We start from the raw sequence: 11,732 nt of genomic DNA on the forward strand, positions 1-11,732 counted from the left end.
AGGGTTTGCTAAAGGAGCGGATCTGATATGAATCACTGGAGATTGTGGGAAATCTTCATACATGGGCAGCTTTAATCTTTATGATTATAAGGCGTGAGGAAATGAAGACATAATAAACATTAACATCAGTAAAGCTGCTCGCGTGAATATGAAAAGTGTTATGACTGTTTGCGCGATCGGTGGGCGGGGCGCGCTGATGTCACCGGGACGGGGCGGGGCTGCGGCGGTGACGTCAGCGCGGGGCGCGGCGCTTTATGTGAGGGGAGACTTGTGCGGGCCCTCAGAGCGCGCGTGCACGTGAGCTCGTGAGAAACTTTCACTGTTGTGAGTGTGTGTAAGTGTGTGTGTAAGTGTGTGTGAGAGATTCTCCGTTTGGGTGATTTCTCTTCTTTAAAAGCTTCTCCTCATGGATCCGATCGGCAGGTAAGACTGTCCATCTATTGATTATGATTATTATAACTCACGAGAGTGTCTTTAAATGATCTTTAGTTTAAATGAGCGATTTCCTTGTTATTACCGTATTACTTTAATATAATCAGAAGCAGGTGAAATAGAAAATACAGTTCGGCTTATTAAAGTTTCATCTGCCAGAGAGCAGATTTTGTTTAATAAAAATCATATGTATAAAATATGGGTCTACTCATAATTTACCTAATACTTTTTCTGAAGACAGGTGTATTAATAGTGATGAAAGACAAATTATTAAATGCCATGGATTAATATTTATTATTATATTTATATATAGTCATATATTTATATTATATTATATTTACCACCATAAGAGTTTCCACCTGACATCTGGAGCCAAATCCCAGGGGTGTAAACATGACTTAAGAAAGATGGCAGAATTATGATTGTATTCTCACACAGAGATTGGTAGATCTATTAGTGAAATATGATGACTTTATCAATCTGTGTGTCATTATATGCCAACGGTGAGCGCTCAAACATGGGACATAAGCACTTCTGCTGTTGTTTTTCCCCAAGTTTGCATGTCTGTAACTCCAGAAGTATTAAAGATATCTGAATATCCTTCTAGATTCTGCTTCTTAATAAACTTTTCTTTAAGTGTCTGCATTTTAAAGGCCCTCGATGGTTCAGTTCCAGAGATATCGGGATCTCAATGCGGCTCCAAGGGCAAATTGTTGGTCAAAAACCAAAGTATTAAACCATTGAAATACAACAGTGGAATAAAATGATGGTGTTCATTATATGCCGCTCAAACATGGGGGATCAGCACTTCTTGTGTTTCTTTGTTTTATTTTTCTCCTAATTGTGCATGCCTGTAACTCAAAGTAATAGCGATATCTCAATATGCTTTAATATTCTGGTTCTTAACCAACTTTTCCTTTGGTATCTTCATTTTAAAGCACACATTTTCAGTGGCCAAAAAGCACTTTTTTATTCTTCTCAATATCCATTTAAATTCTGGTTCTTAATTCTTTTGTTACGTCCATTTTTTAAGACCCTTTGTGGTTTATTCCCATACTGTTATTGGCTATTGAGCTGCTGCAGTTCTTTTATTTCACTATTGTATTTCAGAAATTAACTTCAAATCTGTGGAAGGAAGTGAATCTGCCTTAAATTGGCCGTTTCAGTGCGTCTTTGGATTGTTAAAATTGGTATGTTTAATGCAGTTGTTTTGATAGAGGATAGAAGGCACATTTCTAGTTTAAAGGTCCCGTTTTTCGTGTTTTTTTGAAGCTTTGATTGTGTTTACAGTGTGCAATATAACATGTGTTCATGTTTCGCGTGTAAAAAACACAATGTACTGATCTGTATACTGCTGTTTCCACTGTCCTCATAACGGCTTGACAGATTTCCCTGTTCTATGAAGTCCCTCCTTCAGAAACACGTAACGAGTTCTGATTGGGCCAGCGGTTCCCGTGTTGTGATTGGACAGCAGCTTAGCGCACGCAGAGCGCACGTTACCGGAAAGGTCGCGCCTCTCACCATAACGGGGAGATAAACGCGCTCAATGATCTCTAAGTGCAGCGGCCCTGGGAAAGCCAAGCAAAGGTGACTTGACTCCGGGATGAAAATAACAGCGTCTCGACGACATGGCGACAAACAAACTATACGAACGCAACCGAACGCAACACTTCCTCTTCTCCACGCGGGAGCAACAAGACCACGCCCCCTTTTTCGCGCGTTCTTGTGGGCGGAGGTTAGTCGACAAACTGCTCTACTGACGTCATTAAAGCAGGAAATACCAGGATGTAGAACAAACCGGCCGCTCGCTGTAGGCTTTGAAAGGGAACTTCTGTTAAATAAAATATCTCGCTTGGCAGTGAACTTTGAGCTTTATAATTTTACAGGTATTATAAATGCTCTAACAGCAACATTACACACTAACTAAAGTTTGAAAAATGGGATCACGAAGAACAGGACCTTTAACTTTATTTGTTCTTCAGACAATGCTCTTTAAATACAGTACGTTTCAACTGTTTGATGCTTTGGTTTTCGACCAACAATTTGCACTTGGAGCCGCATTGAGATCCCGATATCTCTGGAACTGAACCATCGAGGGCCTTTAAAATGCAGACACTTAAAGAAAAGTTTATTAAGAAGCAGAATCTAGAAGGATATTCAGATATCTTTAATACTTCTGGAGTTACAGACATGCAAACTTGGGGAAAAACAACAGCAGAAGTGCTTATGTCCCATGTTTGAGCGCTCACCGTTTGCATATAATGACACACAGATTGATAAAGTCATCATATTTCACTAATAGATCTACCAATCTCTGTGTGAGAATACAATCATAATTCTGCCATCTTTCTAAAGTCATGTTTACACCCCTGGGATTTTGCTTTATAACTCAGGTGAAAAATAGTGGATGACTCAGAAAATATTCATCCATTTCATATTTTGGATTTCATTACTATTAATGTTTCTTTCTTCGAAAAAAATAAATTAACAAAATAAAAAGTTTTGAAGTTTGGCACACAGATAGAGGACCGTCTGATCTGTCACCACAGCTAATTTGGAGTCTCTAACTCAATCCCTCTAGCGCCACCACCTGTCCAAAGTTTCACTCATGTTTAATAACTTTTGAACCTTAAGGGATAGAAACAAAATTCTCCCGCCATTTTGAATTTTCCGAAAAACCTACTTTTGTAAACTCCTCCTGGGCCGTTGCTCTGATTTTCATAAAAATTTAACCAGATCATCTTCTGACCATGCTGACAAAAAGTTATGGAATTCAATTTGATTTCTCAAACCGTTTTCGAAAAACGCAAAATTTTTTACGTAGCGCATGCGAAAATAGACTTATGGCTATATCTCCGCAATGCTTTATCGTATTCAGATCAACCTGACCTGAGGCAATTTGCAGCGTTTCGGCGCAGCGCCACCTACTGGTCCGGAGATATGAAAAATAGCTATTTTTGCTTATAACTTCTGAACCGTTTGTCCAAAAATCATAAAAGTCTGGTTAGATTCAGGACGGCATGCGAGTCGACTGATATCCAATTTTTGGCTGTCGGCCATTTTGAATTATATGCTAAAATGCTGTATTTTATGAACACACGATGCCCTGAAGAAGCCTGAGATGTTTCAAAAAACAGCGCCACCTAGTGTTATAAGTTACCTTATAACTTTGGGTGTGGTTGACTTATTTTCATGGGAGTAACTTTTTTTGTCTCCTGAATTGTTGCCGAGTCCAACGATACCAGACTTGCCAGGTTTCGGCGTATGGTTTGTGCAGCGTTATAATTTAGCGCTTTAAAAGCGTTAGCTGATATCTGTGAAACCGCTAGTCCGATCAAGACGAAACCAGCGTCAGAAGTTCAGAAACATCGGTCGATAGCGAAACGCTAATGCCCAAATGTCCAAATATTAATAGTAAGGGAGTAAAATCCAATCAAAGTCAGGTGTCAGGGATTTTTGAAAGTTTTTTCATATAAATGTCTTTAACTCCAAAATTAAAATTCACCAACATTGACACACACATGTATGGGCTCACTCCGAGGACACATACAAAAAATAATGGGATTGAGCCTCTTGGTGGCGCTATAATAGAACAAAACATGAAATTCCCATTGACTACAATGAAGTATTATGATATGAAATGCTATACTTTACGAATTAATTGGTGTATCATTACAAATCTCGGTATGTGTCATCAGCACCATGCCTTTAAGGTACTTAAAAGGTTGAGATGTGGTTCATACTTAGGCTATATCTCTGCAATGACACATTGACACCAAACTTTGCAAGTGTCATTGTTCCCTTATTCTGACCACAAAACATCAATTTCGTAACTGTGCCACCTATTGGTCGAAAGTGATAAACCATTAAATCATTATTATTGACTGGATTTATAATTTTACAGCTATTTTACCTAAAATGATCTTAATATGTCTTTAATGGCTCATTGTTGCAGTTGATCTGACACTCCCAGCCATTTTGTCTTGTCTTCTTCTTTGCGCTTGGCCCCAGTAATGGCTGCTTTCATCTATATTTATTTTTATTTCCTTTATGTGGCAAAATAGGCTTCCATAATAATAATAATCATTTGATTCGTGACTGACAGGTTGTATATGATCTGACAGATTTCATAACATTCATAAAGAGTGCTTTTAAAATGGTTGCTCGTATGCATGAATGTTGTTGATGTGTAAACATGCTGTGTTTGTGGTCAGGATGAAGTCTGGTGGGGTCGTTCTGAGGGATGCGGTTATCTTCGCTCTGCTCTGTGTGTTCCCTCCGGTCGTCCCGCACGCCAACACCACGCTTTATAAATCGAGGGAACGAAATTGTAAATCATGCGTGCGCTTTATAAATCAAGGGAATGAAATAGTAAAACGTGCGCATGCTTTATAAATCGAGGGAACGAAATAGTAAATCATGCGTGCGCTTTATAAATCGAGGGAACGAAATAGTAAATCATGCGCACGCTTTATAAATCGAGGGAACGAAATAGTAAATCATGCGCACGCTTTATAAATCGAGGGAACGAAATAGTAAATCATGCGTGCGCTTTATAAATCGAGGGAACGAAATAGTAAATCATGCGTGCGCTTTATAAATCGAGGGAACGAAATAGTAAATCATGCGCACGCTTTATAAATCGAGGGAACGAAATAGTAAATCATGCGTGCGCTTTATAAATCAAGGGAATGAAATAGTAAAACGTGCGCATGCTTTATAAATCAAGGGAATGAAATAGTAAATCATGCGCATGCTTTATAAATCGAGGGAACGAAATAGTAAATCATGCGCACGCTTTATAAATCGAGGGAACGAAATAGTAAATCATGCGCACGCTTTATAAATCGAGGGAACGAAATAGTAAATCATGTGCACGCTTTATAAATCGAGGGAACGAAATAGTAAATCATGCGCACGCTTTATAAATCGAGGGAACGAAATAGTAAATCATGCGTGCGCTTTATAAATCGAGGGAACGAAATAGTAAATCATGCGCACGCTTTATAAATCGAGGGAACGAAATAGTAAATCATGCGTGCGCTTTATAAATCAAGGGAATGAAATAGTAAAACGTGCGCATGCTTTATAAATCAAGGGAATGAAATAGTAAAACGTGCGCATGCTTTATAAATCAAGGGAATGAAATAGTAAATCATGCGCATGCTTTATAAATCGAGGGAACTAAATAGTAAATCATGCGCACGCTTTATAAATCGAGGGAACGAAATAGTAAATCATGTGCACGCTTTATAAATCGAGGGAACGAAATAGTAAATCATGCGCACGCTTTATAAATCGAGGGAATGAAATAGTAAAACGTGCGCATGCTTTATAAATCAAGGGAATGAAATAGTAAAACGTGCGCATGCTTTATAAATCAAGGGAATGAAATAGTAAATCATGCGCATGCTTTATAAATCGAGGGAACGAAATAGTAAATCATGCGCACGCTTTATAAATCAAGGGAACGAAATAGTAAATCATGTGCACGCTTTATAAATCGAGGGAACGAAATAGTAAATCATGTGCACGCTTTATAAATCAAGGGAATGAAATAGTAAAACGTGCGCATGCTTTATAAATCAAGGGAATGAAATAGTAAATCATGCGCACGCTTTATAAATCGAGGGAACGAAATAGTAAATCATGCGCACGCTTTATAAATCGAGGGAACGAAATAGTAAAACGTGCGCATGCTTTATAAATCGAGGGAACGAAATAGTAAATCATGCGCGCGCTTTATAAATCGAGGGAACGAAATAGTAAATCATGTGCACGCTTTATAAATCAAGGGAACGAAATAGTAAATCATGCGCACGCTTTATAAATCAAGGGAACGAAATAGTAAATCATGCGCATGCTTTATAAATCAAGGGAACGAAATAGTAAATCATGCGCATGCTTTATAAATCAAGGGAACGAAATAGTAAATCATGCGCATGCTTTATAAATCAAGGGAATGAAATAGTAAATCATGCGCGCGCTTTATAAATCGAGGGAACGAAATAGTAAATCATGCGCACGCTTTATAAATCGAGGGAACGAAATAGTAAAACGTGTGCACGCTTTATAAATCAAGGGAACGAAATAGTAAATCATGCGCACGCTTTATAAATCAAGGGAACGAAATAGTAAATCATGCGCACGCTTTATAAATCGAGGGAACGAAATAGTAAATCATGCGCACGCTTTATAAATCAAGGGAACAAAATAGTAAATCATGCGCACGCTTTATAAATCAAGGGAACAAAATAGTAAATCATGCGCACGCTTTATAAATCGAGGGAACGAAATAGTAAATCATGCGCACGCTTTATAAATCAAGGGAACGAAATAGTAAATCATGCGCACGCTTTATAAATCAAGGGAACAAAATAGTAAATCATGCGCACGCTTTATAAATCAAGGGAACAAAATAGTAAATCATGCGCACGCTTTATAAATCGAGGGAACGAAATAGTAAATCATGCGCACCCTTTATAAATCGAGGGAACGAAATAGTAAAATGTGCGCACGCTTTATAAATCGAGGGAACGAAATAGTAAAACGTGTGCACGCTTTATAAATCAAGGGAACGAAATAGTAAATCATGTGCACGCTTTATAAATCAAGGGAACAAAATAGTAAATCATGCGCACGCTTTATAAATCAAGGGAACAAAATAGTAAATCATGCGCACGCTTTATAAATCGAGGGAACGAAATAGTAAATCATGCGCACGCTTTATAAATCAAGGGAACGAAATAGTAAATCATGCGCACGCTTTATAAATCAAGGGAACAAAATAGTAAATCATGCGCACGCTTTATAAATCAAGGGAACAAAATAGTAAATCATGCGCACGCTTTATAAATCGAGGGAACGAAATAGTAAATCATGCGCACCCTTTATAAATCGAGGGAACGAAATAGTAAAATGTGCGCACGCTTTATAAATCGAGGGAACGAAATAGTAAAACGTGTGCACGCTTTATAAATCAAGGGAACGAAATAGTAAATCATGCGCACGCTTTATAAATCGAGGGAACGAAATAGTAAATCATGCGCACGCTTTATAAATCAAGGGAACAAAATCAAGGGAACAAAATAGTAAATCATGCGCACGCTTTATAAATCAAGGGAACAAAATAGTAAATCATGCGCACGCTTTATAAATCAAGGGAACAAAATAGTAAATCATGCGCACGCTTTATAAATCAAGGGAACAAAATAGTAAATCATGCGCACGCTTTATAAATCAAGGGAACAAAATAGTAAATCATGCGCACGCTTTATAAATCAAGGGAACAAAATAGTAAATCATGCGCACGCTTTATAAATCAAGGGAACAAAATAGTAAATCATGCGCACGCTTTATAAATCGAGGGAACGAAATAGTAAATCATGCGCACGCTTTATAAATCAAGGGAACGAAATAGTAAATCATGCGCACGCTTTATAAATCGAGGGAACGAAATAGTAAATCATGCGCACGCTTTATAAATCAAGGGAACGAAATAGTAAATCATGCGCACGCTTTATAAATCAAGGGAACGAAATAGTAAATCATGCGCACGCTTTATAAATCAAGGGAACAAAATAGTAAATCATGCGCACGCTTTATAAATCAAGGGAACAAAATAGTAAATCATGCGCACGCTTTATAAATCAAGGGAACGAAATAGTAAATCATGCGCACGCTTTATAAATCGAGGGAACGAAATAGTAAATCATGCGCACGCTTTATAAATCGAGGGAACGAAATAGTAAATCATGCGCACGCTTTATAAATCAAGGGAACGAAATAGTAAATCATGCGCACGCTTTATAAATCAAGGGAACAAAATAGTAAATCATGCGCACGCTTTATAAATCAAGGGAACAAAATAGTAAATCATGCGCACGCTTTATAAATCAAGGGAACGAAATAGTAAATCATGCGCACGCTTTATAAATCGAGGGAACGAAATAGTAAATCATGCGCACGCTTTATAAATCGAGGGAACGAAATAGTAAAATGTGCGCACGCTTTATAAATCGAGGGAACGAAATAGTAAATCATGCGCACGCTTTATAAATCAAGGGAACGAAATAGTAAATCATGCGCACGCTTTATAAATCAAGGGAACGAAATAGTAAATCATGCGCACGCTTTATAAATCGAGGGAACGAAATAGTAAATCATGCGCACGCTTTATAAATCAAGGGAACGAAATAGTAAATCATGCGCACGCTTTATAAATCAAGGGAACGAAATAGTAAATCATGCGCACGCTTTATAAATCAAGGGAACAAAATAGTAAATCATGCGCACGCTTTATAAATCAAGGGAACAAAATAGTAAATCATGCGCACGCTTTATAAATCAAGGGAACGAAATAGTAAATCATGCGCACGCTTTATAAATCGAGGGAACGAAATAGTAAATCATGCGCACGCTTTATAAATCGAGGGAACGAAATAGTAAATCATGCGCACGCTTTATAAATCAAGGGAACGAAATAGTAAATCATGCGCACGCTTTATAAATCAAGGGAACAAAATAGTAAATCATGCGCACGCTTTATAAATCAAGGGAACAAAATAGTAAATCATGCGCACGCTTTATAAATCAAGGGAACGAAATAGTAAATCATGCGCACGCTTTATAAATCGAGGGAACGAAATAGTAAATCATGCGCACGCTTTATAAATCGAGGGAACGAAATAGTAAAATGTGCGCACGCTTTATAAATCGAGGGAACGAAATAGTAAATCATGCGCACGCTTTATAAATCAAGGGAACGAAATAGTAAAAAAAAAAAAAGAAAGTAAGAAAAGCATTTTTTGCAGTGTACTCATGCCGTGTTTGTGTTTCTCCTCAGAGGTGTGTGTTTGCGGTGAGGATGAAGTCTGGTGTGGTTGTTCTGATGGCTGGCGTTATCTTCGCTCTTCTCTGTTTGTTCCCTCCCTCCGCCAACGCCATGCCCACCAACGCCACGCTCCGCCTGCCCGACGTCGTCATCATCGGGGTGAGGAAGGGTGGCACGCGGGCGCTGCTGGAGATGCTGAGCCTCCACCGCGATATTGTCGCGGCTCAGAGGGAGCTTCACTTCTTCGACTGGGACAGCCATTACCAGCGCGGCGTGGACTGGTACGCCTCTCAGATGCCGTTGGCCGGGCCGGGTCAGCTGACCGTGGAGAAGACCCCGGCGTACTTCACCTCCAGCCGGGTCCCCGAGCGGCTCCTGGGGGCCCTTCCCTCCGCACGGCTCCTGCTGATCGTCCGGGAGCCGGTGGAGCGGCTGCTCTCCGATTACACTCAGGTCTTCCAGCACCGGCTGGAGAAACACAAGCCCCAGCAAACCCTGGAGACGCTGCTAATGCGCCACGGGCGGCTCAACTTGGACTACCGGGCCCTGAACCGGAGCCTGTACCACGAGCACCTTCAGCGCTGGCTCCGCCTGGTCCCCAGGGCCCGCCTGCATCTGGTGGACGGGGACGCCCTCATCCGAGATCCGCTCCCCGAGATGAGGAAGGTGGAGGAGTTCCTCCAGCTGGAGCCGCAGATCAACGCCCACAACTTCTACTTCAACCAGACCAAGGGCTTCTTCTGCCTGAGGGAGCGGAGGCGAGAGCGCTGCCTGCACACCTCCAAGGGCCGCAAACACCCTCATCTGGCCCCCGAGATCCTGCACAAACTCTACGACTACTTCCACGAGCCCAACCAGAAGTTCTTCCAGCTGGCCGGACGGACCTTCGACTGGAAGTGAGAGATTAAGAAGATCCTGAAATACTGGAACATCAGGGTCTCCGCCGCAAAAAATGCTTTGTGTTTTTGTCGTTTTCAGTCAAAATATTTAAAGAATTTTACATTAAGAAGCATTTATTAGACAAACAGAAGTTTTTGTTTTGTTTTGGGGGAAAATAACTCAAAATGAAGGGAGTTTTTGCTTAAAATAAGCACAATAATCTGCCAATGGGGTAAACAAAATAATCTTAATTCAAACAGAAAACAAGATTATTTTGCTCACACACACACACACACACACACACTTACACACTCACGCACGCACTCTTACACACTCACGCACACACACACACACACACACACACACACTCACGCACGCACGCACTCTTACACACACACTCACGCACGCACTCTTACACACACACACTCACGCAGACACTCTTACACACACACTCACGCACACACTCTTACACACACACACACACACACACACACTCACGTACGCACTCTTACACACTCACGCACACACTCTTACACACACACACACACTCACGCACTCTTACACACTCACTCACGCACTCTTACACACTCACGCACACACTCTTACACACTCACGCACACACTCTTATACACACACACACACACACTCACGCACACACTCTTACACACACACACACTCACGTACGCACTCTTACACACACACACACACACACACACACACTCACGCACACACACACACACACACTCACGCACACACTCTTACACACACACACACTCACGTACGCACTCTTACACACACACACACACACACACACACACACGTACGCACTCTTACACACTCACGCACAAACTCTTACACACACACACACACTCACGTACGCACTCTTACACACTCACGCACACACTCTTTCACACACACACACTCACGCACCTCAAACACTCTTACACACACTCACGCACCTCAAACACTCTTACACACACTCACGCACCTCAAACACTCTTACACACACTCACGCACCTCAAACACTCTTACACACACTCACGCACCTCAAACTCTCTTACACACACTCACGCACCTCAAACTCTCTTACACACACTCACGCACCTCAAACACTCTTACACACACTCACGCACCTCAAACACTCTTACACACACTCACGCACCTCAAACTCTCTTACACACACTCACGCACCTCAAACACTCTTACACACACTCACGCACCTCAAACACTCTTACACACACTCACGCACCTCAAACACTCTTACACACACTCACGCACCTCAAACACTCTTACACACACACACACACTCACGTACGCACTCTTACACACTCACGCACACACTCTTTCACACACACTCACGCACCTCAAACACTCTTACACACACTCACGCACCTCAAACACTCTTACACACACTCACGCACCTCAAACACTCTTACACACACTCACGCACCTCAAACACTCTTACACACACTCACGCACCTCAAACACTCTTACACACACTCACGCACCTCAAACTCTCTTACACACACTCACGCACCTCAAACACTCTTACACACACTCACGCACCTCAAACACTCTTACACACACT

General features: G+C 40.9%; 1 protein-coding gene across 1 annotated transcript; it reads left to right on the top strand.

Moving 5' to 3' along the window:
* Nucleotides 1-297: 297 nt before the first annotated feature.
* Nucleotides 298-10,232, top strand: hs3st1 (heparan sulfate (glucosamine) 3-O-sulfotransferase 1). Its single transcript, XM_079839020.1, has 2 exons — nucleotides 298-423; nucleotides 9,278-10,232. The coding sequence occupies exon 2, from the start codon at nucleotides 9,299-9,301 to the stop codon at nucleotides 10,163-10,165; it is 867 nt and encodes a 288-aa protein (XP_079695146.1). The 5' UTR covers nucleotides 298-423; nucleotides 9,278-9,298; the 3' UTR covers nucleotides 10,166-10,232.
* The last annotated feature ends 1,500 nt before the right edge of the window (nucleotides 10,233-11,732 follow it).

The sequence above is a fragment of the Gobio gobio genome (genome assembly GCF_949357685.1).
Source record: "Gobio gobio genome assembly, chromosome: 16".
NCBI classification, from domain to species: Eukaryota; Metazoa; Chordata; class Actinopteri; order Cypriniformes; family Gobionidae; genus Gobio; species Gobio gobio.